General features: G+C 39.7%; 1 protein-coding gene across 2 annotated transcripts in view; it reads right to left on the bottom strand.

Moving 5' to 3' along the window:
* The window catches only part of phactr3b (phosphatase and actin regulator 3b), a 79,629-nt gene that overhangs the window by 15,905 nt on the left and 39,775 nt on the right, over positions 1-23,949 (bottom strand). For both annotated transcript variants that reach the window (XM_072666349.1, XM_072666350.1), the window contains exons 2-8: positions 23,341-23,502; positions 21,982-22,056; positions 20,693-20,842; positions 19,391-19,621; positions 18,436-18,631; positions 17,915-18,090; positions 15,016-15,169 (exon numbers count right to left, since the gene is read on the bottom strand). In XM_072666349.1, the coding sequence (XP_072522450.1) occupies positions 15,016-15,169; positions 17,915-18,090; positions 18,436-18,631; positions 19,391-19,621; positions 20,693-20,842; positions 21,982-22,056; positions 23,341-23,502 (1,144 nt within the window). The remainder of the gene's footprint in view (positions 1-15,015; positions 15,170-17,914; positions 18,091-18,435; positions 18,632-19,390; positions 19,622-20,692; positions 20,843-21,981; positions 22,057-23,340; positions 23,503-23,949) is intronic.

Genomic DNA, 23,949 nt, shown 5'->3' on the forward strand with positions numbered 1-23,949 from the left:
AGTTAATGTAGTGAATGCAGAAATGCAGAAGCTTTTTGATACGCAGGATGGGTTTCACGCATAGTTGTGTTAAAAAAAAATGTCACATCGCATTTCAAATAGCAAGGTCAATGTAAGCACAAGCTGCATTCTGTGCATTGCTGCAAGGAGGCTACAACGACAGCACCCCCCCCCCCCCCCCCCCCGAGTACTGAGTGTTTACTTGCCACAGTATATTACAGTCGTCTGTAATTTATTTTAGTCATCTGGTTACATTAGGTACCATTGTGAACAAGTCAGACTTAGTACGTTTCTCTAGCATTTTACATCAAGCCACTCTAAAGAACTTTGCAAATCAATGGAATTCCCCTTTCATACAACCAATTTCAGTTGTTTTCTGAATTTCCATTTATCAACTGCCTGTCAACTTATTTACGTATATAAATGCCTAATACAAATATAATATGTATTATACACACACACATATATACAGAGTGATAAAAATAAGGAAACACCCACGTAATAAAAAAAAAAGGCAGACGATTTTAGACAAGGAAAATGGGTTTCCTCGTTTAACTGCAGCTTGTGTCTACAATATGTATATATATTACACACACACACACACACACACACATACATATATATATATATATATATATATATATATATATATATATATATATATATATATAGATAGATAGATAGATATATATATATATATATATAGATAGATAGATAGATACACACACCCATTTCCCATAAAGACCTCACCACACAGACATGATTCCAGCCTGGTGTGATGAATACTAATCATATGATGTACTGCACAAGCTATGTATCAAGACCTATACATAGCACATAATTGTTTCTGCTACACAATAGCTCAGTGTTAGCTTCATGGAACTTAACATAAAGGCAATTTTACCATTTGAAAATATAATTGCTGAGCCCAGGCAGTGCAAAAGCAAAAAATTGAGTGTGAAGAGCAGCTGCGAGTGGGCGCCTTGGTATTTTAGCTGTGGCTTGAACACCATCAAACCCAAATACCCAGCTGCCCCTGTCCCTTTTCTTTCTGCCTTTGTGCCAGTTCCCTCCGTCACGCACCCCTTCTTGCTCTCTTCTTGTTCACTGCCAGCCGGCAAGGTGGAAGGAGTAGTAGCTCGGCTTGCCGTTAGCATAATGCATCAGCCTGCCAGACTATTTTTAGCTCTTCTGTGATGGAGAGGCCCTGCATCGACTTTTTTTCCCTTTGCGTGAGGCTATTGATAGAAAGGTCACCCTTGGAGGAGCTCAAGGAGCTGCTGGAGAGTCAGGTGACATGTGAGGTTGCCAACTGGCGAGTCAGCCAATTGTTGACTTTGATTCCTGTTAGACTGTCAATGAGGTTGTTGTGTTCTGTACATACCATTAAACCGGCACACACTGAAAGCACTGATTGACTGTACTTCCAATACTGCACTCTCTATATTGTCTTCAATTCAAGCCTTGTGTCTTTTAAGATCTTCACAGCCTGCACCATTTATTTTATACCTCTTTACATTTCTAATCTGTTCCTTTTTTTCTGCCAATCAGCCAAGATGTGTGACGAAGGCATTGGAGCAGTGGGCTGGGTTACATGGAGCTGGCCAGGAGGATTGGGTGTGTGTAAGGTGGGGAAGTGGGGGCGTGATTTTTTTGCCTTTGTGGGGTAGCAACAGCCTGCGTGACGTGGAGGACTCCTGCTGCAGTTCTTTTCCAGCCTGAGCCGGCGACGCAGTGGGCTAAAAATAGCAACAGAGAGGGATCCCCCATTCCTGGCCCAACCCACTGCTCTGGTGCAGTGGGCCACAATTAAACTGCTGATGCGCTCAAAGCCATATTACACAAGAGCACCTAACACCACAGTAAGATAGCTTCAATCAATTAGGTTGGGTAATTTATTAATATGTAACAACCTATAGCTGCAATGTTGATTTAAATATTTCATGAAATATATAAAAAGGTTATTTTTAGATGCCATATATGTTCTAAATATATATGTTCTAAAAACGCTGATTACAACCTTTTGGGCCACAGCAATGTTTAAATGATGTACTGCACACAAGCAGATCCACTGGAAGAGAGTATTGATCGAGCCTCAAACCAGACCAGACACATAGTTACTATTTAAAGCAGCAGGCATAGGCGAAATCTGCCCTGTATCACAGTTACATAATGCTACTACTGTTAGGAAACCGTAGCGGACACTTACAGCATGCTCCATGTTAGCTACATGCTGTTCCAGGTAGTAATATAAAGAGAACTGCTGCAGTGAAATCAATTCTACCAATTCAATTCAAGCCACAAGAACACCTCATTAAAAACAGTGTTATAGCACATTCAGTGTTGCTATTAATACAGCAAGGCATGCGATCTACACAGCACATATCACTCCGATTTCTATTAGATTTCCAATAGTGTATTCTGCTGTGTAAAAAAACTGACCGCAAGACGTACAATATTGTTCAATCTGTACATTGTGTATTTTGCACATACAGCAGAAATACATATTTTTTATTTATGATTCCTCTCGCCTGCTTTACTTTATTCATAACTTGTTTCTATTTCTGTCTTAAAGGCACAGTTCAAAAATACACAATTACAGTTTTTAATGCATACAATACAACCCTGCAATACAAATGCATCTTCTTTATTTTTGCAGCACTTGAGTTGCAAGGCTAACATGTAGCTAACAAGCAACAAAAGTCTGGCAATTATGGCAAGTGTATAATGTAAGTCGCATGTTAAAAACTGTTGCTATAGCAAGTAGCTTCAGATGCTCTGAACACCTGAAATGTACACTAATATGGCCACAACTATCAGGATTTTCTGCACTGCTGCAGGATTTGACAGGAAACAAACTGTTGGCATCAGTGTTAGCATGGTCACTAGATTAAAAAAGGTTTGCAAAATGAACAATTAGGAGGAATGTCCTGATATATTGGCTTATGTCGATTTTAGGAAAGATATATCCATTTAAAGGTGACATTCTGGAGTTTGGTAGCGACTTTTTTTGAATGACTATTTTAAAGTGTGTTTAATAACTTATAATAAAGTCTCACCCACCTCCCTGATAATTCAGCTCCCAGCTCCTTTAATACACTGCATTCAAATCTGTGTATGCAGGTACACACACACACACTGAACTATTATCTGTTAGTGTGTTATAACACACCAATAATATCTTATAGTGTGGTGAATGGACTCTAATTTGGTTTGTGTATGAAAGTGAATGTTCGAAAGGCATGCTTCCACCAGTAAAATGGAGAGATTCTGCAATAGTAATATTGTAATATTGTTTCTAACCATCCAAAAGTCAAGAGCAGAAGTGGCAGAAGATAGACAAACATCTGGAGAAAAAGCAGCTCAAACACAGTCAAAGCAGTAGAACCACATATTATGTTGCACTATTAAACACTTCTGCAGACTCTAATTTGTTTTTAACTTCTGAGATCGCTTCTCATTGTTGCAGGCTGCAAATAATGTTCTTTAATGGCAGCCAAAGATCACTAAAGAGCATTGCTTTAGAACACAGCGGTAAAAACAAAGGATCGGAACTGGATCTGGCTTAAATAGCTGATACCCAAGCCAATAAAATATGACTGGATTATATTGGGCCACCCCCAGTATTTTGTAGCTAGTATCACTTTGTTTCAAATGGTACCATTTATGATGTAACAGCATTTTGACACAGCACAGTACGCCTTTACAATTTGTAGAAAAACAACAGTCTGTGACTGGTTGGTTTACAAACACACAATATTTTCTACATCATATTAAACCTCTCCTCAATCAGTTGCGTTGGTGACTAAGTTTTAAATGTCTTGCTCTACAGTACCTCAGTGATATGATTTTCAGGACATTGGCTCAAGAGCCGGCAGCCTGGCTTAAAAGTGAAAAGGCAGCCTTTTCTTCATTATGGCCTAATCTTCAGAACTCTCTGGATGAAGACCTAACAGCTCTTGACAATCTCTGCACATATAAAAGATCTGTTATCTGTTTTGTTTAGCTTTTAACTAATCCCATTTTACCTGTTTTACTGTTTGCACTATTGACCTTTTTAATGTTTTATTTAATTTGATTATTTTCCTGTCCAGACGGAATAAAATAGAATGACAAATGTATTAAATATGAATATTTAATATTTGATACTTTTGTCATTCTATTTTATTCTGTCTGGCCCCTGCTGTAAAGCACATTATGAAACTTGTTTTGAACTTATTTTCACTACTACATGTCAGTCAAATGACATCATCATCATTATCAAACAACTAGACCAAAGAAACCATTCTAAAGAACTGTTCTCACTGCGTTCCTCACTGGATGAGGAGACCGGCAATCTGCACGCTCTGTTCCTGGCCATTTTAGAAGGTAAAGGACAGCCTTGTTCCAGCGTCCTGAAAAACTGCTCGAATGCAAGGCCACTGACCCACAGCTTTCAAAAGCTTTTATAAGACGCGCAGAAAGAACATTCAGAAACACAGAGCCTTATTTAATGGACCATGCATCTTTGCACAATTAGGTTATATTGGCTCCAATATGATTAGAAAGCTAAAAAAAAATATAGAAATTCCCATATAGTTTATGCCCATATAATAACTTTTTCATATTGAACCACACATAGCCATGTCCACGTGGCCAAGTATTTGGCCAGTGACAATTTTAGTAATTTCGCTTCTGGTTACCCACTCAAACTAAAATGAGGCAATCAGAATGTCAGTGAAGTGCAAACCTCAGGTTTAATTAATGGGTCAGGTAAAGAGGTCTGTAATTTATACACAGGTAATGCAAAATGTTTGTTAAATCCTTTGAATTCAAACTGAAAGTCTTTACTTCAATCTCAATTGCTTTATTGATTTAGATGGTGGACACAGGTGAAGTTATTTCATGATGTAATTTGATATTATTAATTTCTACTTCTATTAAAATGGGCAAATTCTGACGACTTTAACTATTCACTCAATACTACATTTGTGTCTGAGCTGAAACTGAAGACAAAATACCAATAATAACAACTGTACATATAAATTAAAGACCAGAAAGATGCTTTTTCTGAAGTAAACACAGAAGGATGAAGCTTAAGTTTTTTCCACTTCCAAGCAAGTTAGGCTGTTGCTATGTGTCACTAGGGTGGAACAATTGTTTTCTTGCTAGGTGGTTGATATAGGGTTGCTAGGTAGTTACTTGGTGGTTTAGTATGGTCATGCTAGATGGTCGCTATGGTGTTGCCAGATTTTACTATAGTTTTGCAAGGTAATTGCTAGGTTGTCTCAGCTCGCATGCTAGTGTGTTGCCAAGTGATTGTTGTGGTTGGTTGCTTATTGCTAGGGTTTTTGTATCATCAGCACATAAAGATGTAAAAACCTTTGCACCCCATTTATTTTTGTGGAAAAACAAAAAGCTGTGCAAAACCCCAAATCTCACAATCAGACCGAACATTAAAGTTGCTATGGAGTGCATAAACTAGATTCAGATTTTTTATTTTTCTGTTACATTTTTTTTGTCAGCACTACAAAATAGACATCAGACATCCAGACATCCCTCAATCATCATATTAGACTAGTTTGTCTGCTTAAAGACACCCAGACGTCCCAGGCCTGAATAGTGAAGACAGTTTGTGTCCACCCCCTGTTGTCAGACTGAGTGAAGCTAGCACCTGTGTTTATCCACTGTGCACAGCACACACTCAAACACACACACACGCACGTGGCCTGCAGAGTTCCAGTTACGCAGTGGCAGCAGGTCTGTGCCGGATGACTTCAGGGTCTTTCCCCCCCTCACTGATGACTACGATCTGACTGAAACTGGTTTGGACACGACATACTTTCAACATTGATCTCTTTCATAAGTGCTAAATCATACATTATACAAGATCTGGAAATGTCATTGCATTCTTAAATCTTAATTGTCATACCCAGTCATTTCGCAGATTGCAGCTAAACAGTCAACAGTTAACTAAAGTTAAAGTAATGCAAGTTAACTGTTAACAGGAAAACTACTGTAGTAGTAGCCCTGAGTCCAGATGCACAAAAGTGTCTTACAAAAAATATTCTTCTTAGATTTTTTCCTACCTAAAATAAAAGTTATTTATTGGACCTTTCTTCTTAACTCTTTTTCTTAACCCGTAAAGATTCTAAGAACAGTTGGTATTCTCCAAATCTATATCTTAACCTTACGACAGCCTCACACACAAATGTGAATTAATGTCCAAGTGCAGTTTGTTCTTAGTTTTTACATAAGTAAAACATCAAGCTCTTGTTTACTATAAAATGTTTTATTTAAAATGTTTCAACGCTTCGGTTTTCTCCTTCATTTTGCTCTGTATCCACTGCACAAGTTTAGCTGAATAATGGAAAATTAGAAAACGTATTTTGCATTGTGTTTGGGAGTAGTGCAAAGCAAACCTTAAAATTGGGGTAAAACTGCTGTGAAGCACAGGCTCAGGTGGTTTATGACTTTTAAAATGGGTTTTAAATGACAATCATTCCAATTAATATAGCTATCCACTGCAATAGGAAGCAGGGGCCAGAATAAAAAAAAAGATTTACAAAGAAAAAACTTCAAGAATCTTAAGAGAAACAGGTTAATAAGAATGAGCCTCATTCACCAATAGCTTCCTAAGAATTCAATTAGTTAAACTAGTTCTTAATCTGTCAGATTATTTGTGCATTTGTGCTCTTATGAGCCCAAAGTCCTCATAAACTGAACAAATCCCAAATAAGAAAACACTGGTGAAGGTCAGAATCTTCTACTTAATTGGGTTTTGGAAGAAATTTCTTTTTATGAATGGTTGGTGAAAAGGCTCAATTTTCCTAAATGTAATTCTTAAAAAAAATCTCTTAAAAGTTCTTAAATAGTCCCAAAAAGATTTAAGAAAGTCTTAAATATTTTCTTAAGACACTATTCACGTTTTTCTTATGTAGCCATTTTTATCATATCCACTTCTGCTGCATTTTACAGCATATTATAAAACGACGCAAGATTTAATTGTTGATTATTCAGTCCATAAGTTTGTGCAGTGGAGAGCAAAAATTATGAAAAACAGAATCAAAATAAGCGTTCACGAAATTGCAGTAATCCAGAACTAGAAAATGACAAAACAGTTAACAGAAAAAAACTGAAAAAATCATTCTTGGAACATACGAGAACTGTATTGTCAGAAAACCATGTTCCTTATGTAGACACCAACAGTAATTTAACAACAATCTCCTGATTAAATTTAGTAAAATTAGACACCAATTCTAATTATTCAACCATAATTAACCTGGTAATTCTAGAGGCTTACCCTTTACAGACCCTTTGCAGACCCCTACAGTCTAAGAGCGTCTTCACATCTATAGTTGGTTTCCTCTGGTCCAAAACAGTTAATGAGTTTGTAAAATTAAAGCATTGTCCCCTTGGTTTGGTTTGTTTTCCACACACAAATCTAAGCACACCAAAGTTCATAGATGTAGTAGCTAATTATCTGGGCAGCATACCAGGTCACTGCCGGACTACGGGAGCCATTCAGCTCAAACTTGAGGAGTACACCTGATAGTTGGGTCGGATTGAGGTCAGATCACATTCTCATCACAAATGAAGCACTCTGAGGAGGTGGACTCGGTCCAGTTCCAAACGAGGTTGCGGTGCGGTTGTTTTGGTCCATATCAGCATGTGGTTACTGTATTCAAACCTGCCCAAATTAATTGCACTAAGAGTGAAAATGAACCAGACTCTTAAAAGGAAAGACAGCTTTTGAGGAATAATCATTTACCTTTAATTTTTTTCTTAAGTATTACAAAAGAAAGAGCACATCTCAGAAGAACCTAGTCCCACACATACTTGTTTGACTGTATATTCACTTTAAATCACACCTGTCTGTCATGTGCTACATGTTCTCATGTTACTATTCTGAGGTTGCTTGCAGCTACATCATACATCATGTCCAATGTGTTCCATGGCACAAGGGGGGATGATAACAGCTACATGAGGTCAACGCTCAGCCCCCTTTGGCAATCAGTGTTACAAAAAAAAAAGCGTTCCTGAAGGCCCGGGCCTGACCGGCTCAGGCCTGTAATGGTTTGTCCTCACAGCACCAGTCCACGCTCGCTATTAAACCCATCCCAGCTGCCCTCCGCTGCCCCGTTGTGGATCGATTTCCTGGCTCTGGGTTGTGTAAGCTGCACTGAAGCTGGCTTTATGTAAGCTGTTTGTGTGGAGGTTAGCAATGGCCGTGCTCTCTGGCCAGATCCAAACACAGAGAAGGGTTTCAGCACCTCACAGAGGGCCCGCAGTGAGCCCTCCCACAGGGCCTGAGCTACAGTTACACCTGAGATAACATAACACACAGCAAACCCTGACAATACTCTGGATACAAAGTAATACTGCAGGCTTCAAGGGAAACATTTTCAATATTTCCACCAAACTGGAGGGCAAACATTCCCACAAAACTGCATGGGAATTCAATATTCCCATCAAAAACTTCAGAGAAAGAATTGTTTTGATATTCCTATTGAAAATCCAATGAACACCTGGACTGCAGGACAAATATTTTGGAGGGATAAGATTCCCTCCAAACTGTTGGGTTAACACACGGGATCCCTCCAGAAACCAGAGCAAACTTTTGTAATACTCCCCCATCTACAACATTCTCATTATAAGGAAACACAAAGGAAACACTTTCCAGTAAACTGCAAGAAGAAGTCTATGTTCCTACTAAACAGCAAGGAAAACCCTTTCTATGTTCCTACTAAACTGCAGAAAAGCTTTCAATATTCCTATTAAACTGCAATGAAAACCCACTATTCCTACTATTTTGAAAACACTGCAGTTGAAAATGTCTATATTCTCATACATTTAAAATAAATAATTGAAAACTGCAGAGGAATTATTTGTGGTACGGACTGCAAGAGGAATATTTGTGATGTGTAGTTTAGTGTGCATGGACTGGTCAAGGCTGATGTGGCCCACAGACCTTATTTTGTTCTTTTCTCCACACACACACACACACACACACACACACACACACACACATACACATACACATACACATACACATACACACATACACACATACACACATACACATACAAGAGTTCTGTGCCTGTGCCTGGAGATTTCACTTAAGAAGAAATAAGACTCTTTAATCTGGTTTAAAAACTCTGGTTCTGTTGTGTTCTCCAACGTGCCTGCCTCAAAACTATATTCCACTGCAGCATTAAGTGCAGGTACAAGGCTTGGAACTGGCCAAAGTGTCCTGTACTGTACTGACCACGTCACGTGGCTAGGACCAGATGTCCATTTCCAAAACAACCACAACAAACAAACAACAAAGAAATCCCAACACAGGGAGCCCTAGATTTTTTGTCACCGAGTCGCTGGCTTTAATTAGAAGAGTCTACTTGGCAAGTGAATGCCCACGTTTAGTGAGTCTGTCAGCTAGAGGAGTCAACAATAGCACTCACAGGAGCGGAAACATCGCACCAAGCTTTAATAGTGATAAAGTCAACGCGAAAGTGTGAAATGCTGTGAGGGGGACTGTCAAAACTGCATGTGGGACTTCAGGCTGTCTGAGAGTGGGGGGGAAAAGCTTGAATAAGCTTTTCAAGGGATAATCTTTAGACTGTTTTACTGCGGAGAAATCATTGCCTATTGTCATTAATATCATTGATATCATTAATAATAAATTGTGCCTTCACCTTTACTATGGCAAAATCACTGTAATGAGTTATAACTTTTTATAACTAAGTTCAATAATAAAGTATGAGCTCATTTTTGGCCAAGAATAATATAAATCACATTTCTAAGGTCTTTGAACATTATTAAAAGAATAGGTGGTTCTAAAGAACTCACTGAATTCCAGCGTGGTCCTGTATTTTTGGTGGAATATATATATATATATATATATATATATATATATATATATATATATATATATATATATATATATATATATATATTCCACCATCAACTGTGAGTGGAATTACTGAACCACAGCATCTCAGCAATGAAGTGTCAGACTACGTAGAGTTACAGAGTGGGGTCGCAGAGTGCTGAGGAGCAAAGTCTCCAACGCTCTGCTGACTCAATAACTGCAGAGCTCCAAAACCTGCTGTTAGAGCTGCAAAGGGGGAGCAACTCCATATTATTGCCCATGGAATTACAATGGGATATCATAAAAGCTCCTGTAAGGTGCTGGAGGAATGTAATTTCGCTCTACTTTAGACTTGTACTGAGATGGAATGACAATAAAAGTCTCTTGACTTGACTCATGTCCCAATACTTTTGTCCATAAAGTGTACATCTGTCTATATTCCACTATTAAGTAAGTAGCAGCTCCAGTTCATCCTCCATATTTCTATATTCAGTGTATTTTTCAAAAGAATCAGAACTGCATCTAATCACTGAGAGATTCAAAATTTACTCCCCTCCTCTCTACCAAACCCTTCATTCAGTTTTTTTGATCAAGCAGACTCGAAACTCAATTTCCAGGCTCAATACTAACTTCATCACTTTTAGTTTTAGAACCTGCTGTGCGGCTCAGAGAATTTGCAGGGAAACTCAAAATGCACAGAAGCAGAGAATAAAAGGCTTTGTGGGCTTAATGAGGCTGATTTGGCCCATACTTGTAAAGCCTGACACTTTGTATTAGCAACGGGCTTAAACGGCTAGACTAACAACATGGAAATCTAAGCCCTTCTTAAAAACCTACTAAAGGCAGCTATGGAAATGGGCAGGCTCTCTCACAGTCCTTCAGTCATTCTCTCTCTCCCTCTATTTCTGCTCCACTGACTCGTAGTAAGAAATCGCAGGCTATTTTCAGCCTCTGAGATTACTGACGGTGCACTTCTTTAATATTGCATTGAGCCGCACATTCTCTCAATCGAAGGGGAATTCGGAGGAGCCAAGAGGATATTGCGGAATGAATGCGGTCTGACTACAGAGTGGTTAAGCTCGGTTAATCGCTTTATAAATACAAGCTTACAGGCCATATCAGGTGTGCTAATTAATAAGAATTATTAATTACTCTGAGGAGTAAATATTAGGAGCATTTCATTTTTTTTGTTTTTACATTTTTACCCAATTTTCCTCCCCAATTTTAGCATGCCAATCACCCAACCCACTGGTTAGTTCTCTCCCCTTTCATATGTAATGCTCTCGATACTTGGAAGGTGAGGACTGACACATGCCTCTTCCAACACACATGCAATCAACCATCGCCTCTTTTCGCACTGCCACCGACTAGCAGATGCCCGTGCCAGCCAGCATTTCACTAAAGTGATGTGCGGAGAGAGAGAGCCAGCCACACACCTTGAGAGAGAAAGGGCAATTGTGCTCTATAGGGCTCCGGCTGCTGATGGCACTCTGAGATTCAGACCAGCAATTCATAGGTCATAGGGGCAGTGCCCTAAAAAAAAGTAAAAAAAAGTGCCTTAGTGCCTGCTCCTTTTTTTTTTTGGTTTACTGATATGAAAAAAGATTCAAAAGACTGTATTTACCCATAATGCACTTTCTTACATCAAATGACTCATTTAAACATTAGTCATTTGGAAAAGCCTGTGGAATTCCCACAAAAGTGGCTCTATGCCAGACTGCTGTAAAACACCTTTGAAAATCATTCAGCCTACTGTTTTCTGAGCTTCTATTGGCTCTGATTCTTATTTTGGTTGAACAGTTCTTAAATACTGCTTAATGAGCATTAAAACAAGAAGTTCAATGAACAGTGTTTTCTCAGTGCTTTGGATTAGGACTGAACCACTTTGTGGACTGTTGTACATTATTTACACACCAAAAGACTGCTTATTACAAATCTATGTGTTTATGACTTCAACAATCAAGGGTTAGTAGAGAGTTTGCATCCCCTTTGCTGCAGCTTCTAAGAAGGCATTCTACTGTGTGCATGACTGCTGTGAGGACAGATAGCCCTCAGCCACAAGGGCATTAATGAGGACCAGTACTGATTATGGATGATTAGGTTTGTGGATCACAACCTCTACTCCAATTATTCCCCTTTACCCAATACTCAGTGGCACTGCCCACAGGGCTGCAGTATCCCAATATATCCCTAAATAGTCCACAACTGAAGCCTACATTAGCATGGGTGCACCTTGAAGTTTTTTTTTTTTAAACTTCTTTTAAACAGATCATCACTTGTTGCGGTACACAATCCAATGGTGTGTGTGTGATATATATATATATAACTATATATAACACACACATATATACATATATATATATATATATATATATATATATATATATACATATATATATATATATATACACATACATACACATACATACATACATATATACATACACACATTATTTAAGACATTGCACAATATTATTGTATAATGAGTTTGTCAGATACAGCACTTTGAGGGGGCGAATGTGTTTTCCTGGCATATTTTTGGATACCTTCCAGTTTGAGATGACACCACAGGCATCAATCATTTGAACGCAACAAGCCTGAGTGTATTGTCTGAAAATAAACCAGTTCTAAAGGCGTGAAGGGACGTGGGCTATGCGCATATTAATGAGAACACTGGCAGTTCATCAGAGCCTTTGAGATAGATTTAATAGAGGACACGTGTCAACAGAAGAGGCTTTGTTTTCTTTTCTTTGGGAGGGTTTGCTACGGAAGGTTATTAAAATTCCTTTGTTATAGTGGACAGGATAAATGAGTGGTGTAAATGACGTATGAGAATGCGGCTCCCCCTAGTGCTTGTAGGTTGCAAGCATGCAGCACACTGTGCAGTATGTCTAATGGGATCGATAATACGAATGTCTGACCAGGTTTTCTCTGTAGTTAATGAACAAGAAGTGAGCATAAATGACATTCTGAGTCTTGGAATGAACACCGGTTGTCATGTGTGATCCAGCCTCAGAAGCAGCCGTAAAACTCCTAAGATTCAAATCCTCAAGTTACAGGAGTATTCCAGATCACACTATCACAGTCAGCTATCAAGAGCACATTACATTTCACAAATTAAAAAGTGATGTTCAAAATTGCTTCATTAGTTTTGCATTGGAGTTAAAAGGATAAAGTAGCCAATTCAAAAGTAGCATTAAAGTAGCACTTCAGCAGAGCCATTTTCCTAACACTTGGTATGGCCTCTTTGTGCTCAGTTCTTAATGACATGGATTTTACAAGATGTTGGAAACACTGCTTTGAGATTCTTGTTTAAGTTCTGCAACAGGTGATCTACTGGACTTAGATCCAGTGACTGGGTAAGCCGCTAAAATGTTCATGAAACCAGTTTGTGACTTCAACAAACTTCAACACCACCTCCGCCAGCCTGGACTGACACGATCCTCAGCGTGCGTCTGCAGAAATCAAGATGTCCAGTTTTGGCCGCAGCCTCAGCTTTCTGTTCTTGACTGACAGAAGTGAAACCAGAGGAGGTCTTCTGTAGGTATAGCCCCTCCACTTCAAGGTTTGATCAGCAGTTCACCAACAATCATGCCACACTTAAAAGTACAGAGATCACATTTTTTCCACATTCTTAGGTGGCTGACCTGCATCTGCCTAGGTGTATGCACTGGCTGGCTGAATACATAATTGCATAAATCAGTAGGTGTATAGGTTTTAGTTTTGACATCAAACTTGTCTCGGCTGATTTAGTGCATTTCATTAAAAAATAAATGTAAAATTGATTTGCTATCTGCATGTGAAACTGTTTTGCTGCATCCCAATGAATAACACAGCGTGTCATTGGCACTGCTCCAATTGTGGCGCATGGCTCTTCAAAAGCGCACGTGTGAACATTCTCACATGCGCTAAAAGCCTGGATACATCTGGAACCGCAGCGCGGTCAGCTGTCACACCCACACACGCTCTCCAGAAATGACATTATTAAGCGCGGGCGACGAGGCTGAAAAAAATGAACCTGATGACACAGAGCTGAGTGGAATGGCATGCAGGAGAGAAACCGAAAAAAGGACACACTGAGTAGCCAGTTAATTAGCTCCTCCTAACTTGTACCTACACGTACTGGCCTTTTTTCATACAAAAAACACCAACCATTTAGATGCACTTTGTAGGCTTACAGTTACTGTACAGTGACTTCACCTCATCTGTTATCAGTCCCACCGGCCCTGATTCATCAGCATAAAGGGACCATCATATGACCATAAAGTGGACATAAAGCACTAAATGCCACTACTTGTCAGTGTTATTGCACAGTAAAAGTGCTCTGAAAAATGATGTAGCAACAGACGAGACTTTGCATGCAACGGATATGCATGCAAACTAAACTAAACATAACAGCTTTACTGTAGTCATCATCCCTATGTCCCAAACATTATGGTGCCCTGGAATGTGTTTAAAAAAAATAAAAAGTGTTGTCATTTCAAAATGGTAAAACGCCCTTTTGCAAGTGCAGTTCCACCAACAAGGATTGAAAATTTAGCTTTGACTGTGACTAAACATTTAGCTTTAGTTCTACTGATACATGAAATCTGTCTGTCTTCCCACAACATACAGCGTATCCTAAAAACGCAGGAATTTTCTCAAATGTGTACTTTAATGATCATCTAATTGGTTTGATTTGAAAGTGTCTTAAAATCTGTTGTTCCTTCAAGCACCAATTTAATAATTACCCCTCTTTGACAGAACTATATCTGCACTGTTTAGCTTATTAGTTAGTGAATTAGGAAAAATAGAAGCATACAACAGCTCCTGTGGCCTTTTACACCATAAGCATTAGCTAAACTGCAACAGTACGAGAACTGGAGTCTGTTCTACGGATGCTGTCCCCCCAACAACTTTGTATCTCAATATTTTTTCATTTTTTCAGTTTCTACTTTTGGATATGGTATAAATCTGCCAGTTTTTCCCTATATATTGCATCAAACCTTTATACTGAATGGACCAACGGAAATGATTAAAAAATTTACCTGCCATAAAATCTTTTTACATTACTTTTTACATTCTGTAAAGTTCACATATTGGAAATACCAGTTGTCTGCGCAACAGCGATGATATGAGACACACTGAAATGACCAGTGGGTAAACAGGCTCAAAGGGTCACTCACTTGGCCAACTTCATCTCTATCTGCTGGCGGATCTCCTGACGCTCCTGGTCGCTGCGGACAGGGAAGATGTTCCTGTCCTCCAGCTCCTGCTTGCTGGGTCTGTTGCGTAGCTTCACAGCCAGCAGCTCCTTCCTTATCCGCCGTGGCAGCGTCCCTGCAAAAGCAAACACACACACACACACACACACAAATTAACTGATGGTGTCAAATAACTGACCACCAGAAACCTAATAACCCACAATAGGACAATGTCCATATTTCCATCTTGCAAATTAACACAGTGACAGTAAATGGAAACTCCTTTTGATTGAGTAGATCTGTCCACATCCTAAAGCTTGGTATTCAACAATTACTTGCAAAACATCAAAATTGAGTTATCATTCAGTAACTTGTGTAAGGAATGGAAGTCCATGAATATTAAAAGAGCCTATATCCTGCATTTGTCAATTAATTACAACAGTCTGGGTTTATGTAACAACAATACATGTTACATGTCCAACCTCTCCTTTTTACCTAAACAGGCTTTGCCTTTAAGATTAATTTATTTGTAGATAAGCTCTGTTCTGGTTGGCTGCCCTGTATTGTACCTCAGTCAATGAGCAGTCCAGGCTGAAACACACCATATGACTTCAGTGCGAATGGGTGGAGCTACACAACTGTGGCTAGATTGTTGTCATAGTGAAATAATAAATATTCGGTACATGGAAGTGACATACCATGAACCTTGTATGCTGTTGCCTCTTCATTTAAAATCAAAACTTCCATAAGTAAAACAGAACTGTAAAACAGACCAATTTCAAAAACGTAACAGTGTTTGCTCATTTGGGGTTTTTTTTACGCCCTTAACATTTACCTACACCCAGACCATTTCTTTTTGGTTATCATTAAACAGTTTAACAACTCAAGACAAACAAGCACAATAGAGGAGAAGGAGCACATAAGAGCATTAAAGGTCATGTTATTTAACATACACACAAACTATGCACACATATCGCTGTTTTGATTACCCTACCATGCAGTTTAGAGGTTATGCACGTGACCTCACAGGTGATGGATTCAATGTGGCCACACCAATTGAGTGGCAAAAACTAAGTGACAGTGTGAATGCCACTTAAACATGTAAAACTGGGAAAGACCTGCTGTGTGACTGACTGAACAGATTCAGCTGAAGCTATTTGGAGTTGAATTTAGCAGCATGATAAGTTTGATTCAAAGGGAAAGCAAACCTTAACCAGTCTCCAAAATGTGCTTGAAAACAGTCCTGTGCCATCAGGTTTGAGGTTTTGTCCTCGAAATGAGTGTGATTTGAGCCTCAGTTGACTGGGCATTCCTGGCTACATATGGATGTCAATGTACTATTGGTTCTTTGATCATTTGGCTGGATCGCAGTCAAGCCCAACTGCTTTTAACTTGAGCAGATAATCACTCGTTTAATTCCTTCTTTGGCCGTTTCCCCTTGTGCAGTCCGACTAAAGGGGGCGTGTCCCAGCGGGAACACAACGTAAATGCACACTCTCTATTAAAACTCTAGAGAAAGCATGTGATGTATTGAATTTTAGTTTTTACTTTCCTATTTTTGGACAGAAGAAAGAGGAGCAAAAAACAGCAACCCTCAAAGGTACATAAGACTGATGTGCATATTACAATAAATTATAGAGCAATTATTGATAATGGCACTCTGCCGTACAGAAGATAACAAGCTACGGTGCCCCCAGAGGCACGCTCCCACACCACTCTTCCTTCCCTCCTCCTCGTTAAGCATGTTGTTCCTTCAAGTTGTGTATATCCATCCCTTCTAGCCATTGTAGTGGTCTGCACAGAGCAAATAATGCACTTTAAGCTGAAAGTATTCTAAGTGAAGAGCTGCTCTTCTCAGCAGAGACCCTACAGGTCTTTTTGATAAGGTCACCTAGAGTCTATGGAATGAGGTTCCAGAACCCGATGTCCTCATTCAACCTTCAGCCTTGGGCTTGTTCTGCCTGGGAAAAGGGTGCAGAGTGTGTGTGTAGCTTCTCACAATAAATGGACTAAGCTTGTCCCACTACCTCAATTTTCCTGTATTTGCCAGGGGATTGGGGGGGGACAGCAGATATGCTTTCGTTAACAGAAGCCTTTCGAAGACTAAGCATAACAGCTTCTGTAGGAAAATACAGAAGTGAGGCTAAAAAGGCTAAAAGCTAACTAGACTAGGCAGATGCAATGACTGATGCTATTATCTGGAACCTTGGAGCTTTTTAAATGCCTAAAGGCCAATCCTACAGCTAACCGACAGCAATCTCTTTAGCTAGCTAAAAAAAAACAAGAGAACACCGAGAAGACACAAACAATATCCAGTAAGACTCAGAAATAACAAAAATTATGTTTTGGGTAATGTTAAAGTTCTAAGCTATGCTAGGTTAGGCTGGGCTAGGCTTTGTGGCTACTGTGCGCCATCACTTCAATGTAACCAAGCCAATAAAAGCCCACCTGTTTTATTCTAAGGCAAAATAACACTTTTTAATGGGCTTTTAAACCACATTTATGCATTTTTCACCCTAACCAAAGTCAAATAGATCAAAGAACAACTTAACATAGTCAATAAATGCATTCTTTAACACCTTTATATACAACCTTTTCATTACTCTTACCACCCTTGGTCTTGTGTGTGTGTTAGCAGACTGTGGAAGACAGCACCAGATGCTGCTGATAAATCTCGAGGGCACAAACCCTCTTCAGCATGAAGAAGTGGTTTCTTATTCAAATGAACTTTCTGATTATCTCCCCAGACTACTATACAGTACAGATATGTGATGTGTTCTTGCAGCCGGACACAAAATTTGTTCAAATAGCCAAATATGCTGAGAAACTATAGTACATTTTGAGAGTGTGCCTAATTGTTTACAGCTCTGGCGTACTGTACCAGAAATGACAGACTCGTTCCAGCTGTCCTGGTCACTGTAATACTCGTCCAGCCGCATGTTCTCCTTGTTCTCCTCCACCTCACCACCCTGTTGTTCTCCCTCTGTGCTGGAGGTGCGTGAAAGGCGTCCGTCAGAGCGCCTCTTCGGGGAGCTACGTACCTCTTTACCATGGAAACTGAAGGCACACAAATTAACCACCAGTGAGACACAGGATACAGTTTTACCAAATTGTACACAAGTATTGTCTGAAATATCCAGGCACACAGAGCAAAAAGGTCCCCACATGCTCCCAAAATAACTTTTTAATGTATGTAATTATTATGAAATAACTTCCAAATGTATGACTGTTATTTTAAATGTTTTTTGCAATGTCTTAGTGATGGCAGGACTGGTCTCTTAAAAAGTGACAGAGTTAAGATCATTCAGATTAAACTGCCTTTTGCAGTGCAGACAAATGCAGTCAGAGAACTGCAAGCGTGTTTTGATATTCTAGTCAACTGGCGAAGCACTAATCTCTCACCTGTCTTGGCGGTGTTTGGTGGCCAGTGCTCGGTGCAGCTCCTCTATGATGCAGCTGGGGGGCAGGGGTGGGTGCATATTGCCCAGGTGTGGGGAACCTGTCGGGGTCAACATGCGGCCCCTCAGTGCGTCTTTGGGAAGGGTAAAGTTTCGCGGCAGAGTGGCTGGAGCAGGCCGCATCTGATTGGGGTGAGAACCTGTGTGGTCGAGAAGAAGTACAGTGTTAACTGTGTTAAAATCTAGACACAAAGCCCACTAGCGAAAACCTTTCAAGGAATTTTCAAAGCTGTGACACAGTAAATGCAACAGTCACCTTGGGAGAAATGGAAGTGAGCAGGTGTTCATCCTAGGCTAAAAGCTAAACCTAGCAAACCAGGGGAAGCAGACTGAAGGGCTGCTGCAGGTATGCCATGAGTCTCAATGTTAGACTGAAAGTTAATCCTAAACAACCAGAAAAAGCACTGCTTGGAGATGGGCTGCTAAATGGACAGACTTAAAAGCTAACCCTTAACAATGGGGGGAAACACTGATCGGAGAAGGACTGCAGGGGTATTCGTGCTAGGTTAAAACATTGCATGTGCAACAATGCATCTGGGCCCAACCAAAGTCACATACCTTCTATTCTTACATCCAAGATCACCTAACATAAAATACTGAACTAATGCATTCAATGTATTACACACATATCGCACTTACCTCAAACTGTAACAAGATAAAGTCAAACACACTTGCTTATATAGTTTCTGGTTATCCTGTCACAGTCCTATACACATTATGCAAGAGCCCCATATGCTTCCTTTATCTGTTACATTAGCCTCATAGCTCCAGTTAAACAAATCTAAGCAAAGCTCAGACAACAAGCATGTCCTGATTAACTTGCTACATTTGGGTAGCTTTGTATATTTGACTTTTCGCTCAAGTGTAACTTTAAGGATAATTAGCAACTTGGTACTGACTGTCCAGGCTGCCCAGTCTGGGCAGGAGTTTCGCTGGCAGTTTTGGGGGTGGCGTGCGGGTTTGTCTTCGTGGCGGCTCTGCCTTCAGCTCCTCTGGAATTTCGACAGCTTCAGTAGGAGGAGTGCTGCTGTCCTTGCTGGAGGGGTCAGAGAAAGAAACCTCTTCATCCTGCTCCTCCTCATTTTGGCTTGGCTCTCCTGTGGGCTCAGGGTTGTCTGGGGTGTCTTGCACTGTAAATATGAGGCCAATAGGTCCACCTTAGAGAAGATCACCAACTCAAACCCTGGGTCCCTCACATACAGTCAGTTATCCATCAGAGCATTTCAAACAGCCTGACTTTTAATTCTAAATATTGTTTCATCTCAATTTTACTCTTCTGCTGTAAAATGTGTCTCTGTTATTATACAGTAGTTTCTGATATGAAGTCAGACACAGAATTGGGATGTGCTGCATTAGAGGAATGTGTGATCTTTGTCGCCATCTAGTGGCCATTCTTCAAAGAGCAGTAGATGTAGCCAGATTTTGTGTTGTGACAACACTGGACCTCAAGTTTCCATTTAACCAGTAAGGATACACCAACATGGTAACAGTGGGCAGATACCATATATGTGCATATTTGCTGCTGTCAGAGTACAATTAATACATCAACAGGCACACATAAAGTTGGGGTACTAAGGCTTCTACAGATTTTTTTTTTTAACTGTGACCATAAAAATAACAACAATCTAACAAAAAAATAACAACAATCTAAGCATAGGTAACACTTAAGGATGGTAATTATATTTTGTTTTATAGCACATCTGACACATTATGATGTACATAAGCAAAACAACAATAAAAACACCTTCTACGGTCTAATATATAATATTGCTTTAAACATTTGGGACAGATCAAAATATTAGTGATCATTTTCTAAAGCAATTATCTGCTAATACCAAATACCAAATTCATTCTGGCACTCTAGCTCCTTCCAAATATACTGGTTTGAGCTCAATCACTCCAGAGAACAAAGTTTCACTGCTCCACATCCCAATACTGTGGGGGCTTTTCAACCCACTAGCTGATGCTTTGCATTAGACATGGCGACACGAGTGTCCCATTCTGTTGGCAGTGCTTTTCTACAAAGATCCTACATCTAAACGCCTGTGTCAGCAGCTGTGTAGCTGAATTCACTAATTACTAGGGTGCCTGGATATTTCTGGACACATAATATAAACCTACACTGATCTTACTTTTGTCTAAAATATCTGGATGCTATAAAATTTGTGGCTATGTGTGTATGAAAAAAAGAGAAGTCCTGCCTGTGGAAAGATTGTCTTCATCAGGTTCTAGCTCCTCTGTGGCGTCGGCCAGTGGCGGCATGACCTCATCCTCTCGCTCCTCTCCATCTGAGTAATCTTGTGTGGGGGTGCCTGGCTCCTCTGCGTTCCCACCGCATGCCAGACCTGACCCTGCACACAAAAAAGGGGGCATTTCTAAATGATTTCAGACAATGATGTATTTAGCATTATTTATTCAATTACACTAAGCAAAAAGCACTAACTGACAAACAAACGTAGCTGAGCTTCAAAGACTTTTAAAAAGTTTGATGTCTTTAGTTTTGCACTGGAGCTACAAGGCTAACATGACAAGTAATGGAAGCTCCAATTAGCACCATCAGTTAGCACTGGGCAAACTGCACGCCTAAACCATCAAACCTATATATTCTTTATATTGGGATAGATAGTGTCTGAATGGCTCGATGTGATGCACTGACGTGCTGTATGTAATGCCCAAGCATTATGTATTGTCACTACATATTTTCACCAGTGTCAACAAAGGAGGGTGGGTTCACCTTTTGAGTCTCATTTCCTCTTTTCTTCCTGTGATTTCTTTATCTGAGGAAATTGTTCCTTGCCATTGGTTTACTCAAGAAAGGGTTAGACATCCATGATGAGAAAGGGTTTCATGAATAAATTTCTTTATTTAGCCTTCAAAACATTTCTGATACTGCTAAACTGTATGATGGCAGGTCCTTAAAACCTGTACAAAACCCAGGTTTAAAATCTTCAAACCAGGGCTTTCCCAAAAGCATCTTACTACCAAGGTCATTGTTGAAAGGTTGAACGAGCCTCACACTTGACACTTTCTCCACCGATTACAATAATCTTAACACCAAGATGCTTTAGGGAAAATAGGCCCAGATTAGAGCAGTCCATTCCTTTTGGTTACTTGGTTTAAGCATTGCTAATTAACGCTTTAAGTCTCATCACAACCTCTACATACAATCATACAATAAAGGGCTATAAAGGGCAATAAAGGGCACTTGGCACTGGTTTTAACATTACTATAATGTAAGTAACCTCAGAATTATTTACACAGAAACAATCATCAGGAAGGTCTGCCCAGTTTCTCTCAGGAGGGAGGCGGCTGAACTATGATGCTGTCATCACTCTCTCATAAATGCTTCACAGCTCCCCTGGTGGTCTTACAGTGTGAAATGAGCTGGTTCCAGGGCTCTGCATGCTAAATGTTAGAACACTGAATAAGGCTGTGAGTAATAGCCGCTCTGCATGCTCTGAGGAGGAGTGTTTGTGTGGCTATTTCTCACCTGAACCCTCCTCTGCCAGGCCTTTCCTCACCAGCTCATCACGAGGCTGCCGCGCCACCACTTTCCTCTCCATTCCTGCAGGGGGCACCACACAGGCTTGAATGACACATGGCAGAAAGCAAAAAGCACTAACTTTGTTTCAGATGCAGTGTCAGCCAGCTCATCCAGCTTATTCGTCTTCTGAAATCACCAGGTCAGGATTTATATCATTTATTTTACATGATTAGCATTGATGGTTATTATATTGATGTAAATATCATTACGGAGCTGAAGCTGAGGTCCAATTTCAAGTTTAGGTTTGATTCATAAGATAGCATGAGATTAATGTTTTAAGGCTTACTCTCTAAAGGTGGAAGGCATGTCAAAGAAAACGAGGCACATATCACAATATTCATTACACCCATGAGAGAATCATCACAGTGATATGAAGTGAAAAACTTCATGTTTTTTTTGTTTGTATTGTCATTTCTGAGGAGTGGAGAATGAGCTTCCTGGTGCTCTTATCTTAAAAACTGTGAAAGAATCCCTCATCTGATATTACATTTATTACATTTATTTATTTATTACGATAAATGTAAATAGGTTGCAACGTTGCATGTTAAAAAGGGCACACTGGAGTAATTTACAGTCTACATAAGGTGCTTGCATGTCTAAACAGAAATGGCAGGACAGTCCATGGTCACATGAATCAACAGGCAAACTTTTACACTGTTGCTAAAAATATACATATATTAAACATATATTGTTCCTTTTCATTGAGCAAGCAGCGGCCTCTCAGAGAAGATCAGAGACCAATCTTTGCCACAACATTGCAGTTTTGGCTCTCTCACACTCGAATCAACTTGTCTCTCTATAGTCTTGATTGCTAATCCTGGCTGTGAAAAATATGCTTCTTCATTATCATATGAGGGAAGAAACAACTAAATAAATAAATACATACATACATAAATAAATGAATGAATGAAATTTGATATCCTTATTTATTTATTTTTACTACCTACCCTTGATTTTTATATCTCACATTAATTCATAATATACTCTTTACTTCGTTTTACTTTCTTTGTTTTAGCTTTAATTAACCAATTAGTTCATTATTTTTAGGTTTGGCATCATTAGCTTATAACACAGACAATTCAAACTTATAAATGTTTGTAACTAAATACATCAGAGGACGCTATAAAGCACTGGCTTCAAATATACTTTTATGAACTGAAAATGGATTTTGTATTATATTATAAAATGAAATACTATCATGTTATTATCAATTTTACCATCTCAAAAGTGGTGCTACTGAATGTCCGCCTCCAGACTGAATTAATCATGAAGGATTTTTTTTTCCAGTGTTCCTCAAGCACTCACCTGTAGAGCCTTGCCTTAACTTCTCATTTTTCTTTTTCCTCCACTTCCAGGGCTTGAAGATGCGTCCCAGGCTGGCCAGCTTGCTGTTGCGGCGAATGGGGGGTGTGCGGACCCCTGTCACCAGGCAACCGGAGTGAAGGGTTCTCTGCTGCTCCATAACATCTAGAGGACAGAGAGGTAAAAACAGGAATGCTGAGCTCATCTGGGCTATGGAAAACTGCAAAAGGCAAAGGGGCAACCTTTTTTTTATAAGACAAATGCGAGACGGTGAACGGCAAGTGTCACACACACAATAAAGTAATTAAAATGAGCTGTTAATTGAATCTCAGGATACTCAAGTGAAAAGTACTCTACCCAGAGGATTCTCTCACAGAGGAGAAATGACATGTGGGTCATCTCCCTGCAGCTACGCTTTTGTTGTAATTAACCCGCTGGAATGAAATAGTCATCCTGCAGAAATTTGAGTGTCTTTTCAAGCTTCAGCGAGCACACGCTGCGCAAAAAGAACCTGAGAGAGAAAACTACCACAGCAGCGATCCTGCAAGCATGTGGATTGCCTAGACACTATTAGACTAAAGTGAATGGCTCTCACTGTCTCCCACAGCCCGG

Source organism: Salminus brasiliensis, chromosome 21, assembly GCF_030463535.1.
Source record: "Salminus brasiliensis chromosome 21, fSalBra1.hap2, whole genome shotgun sequence".
Classification (NCBI taxonomy): domain Eukaryota; kingdom Metazoa; phylum Chordata; class Actinopteri; order Characiformes; family Bryconidae; genus Salminus; species Salminus brasiliensis.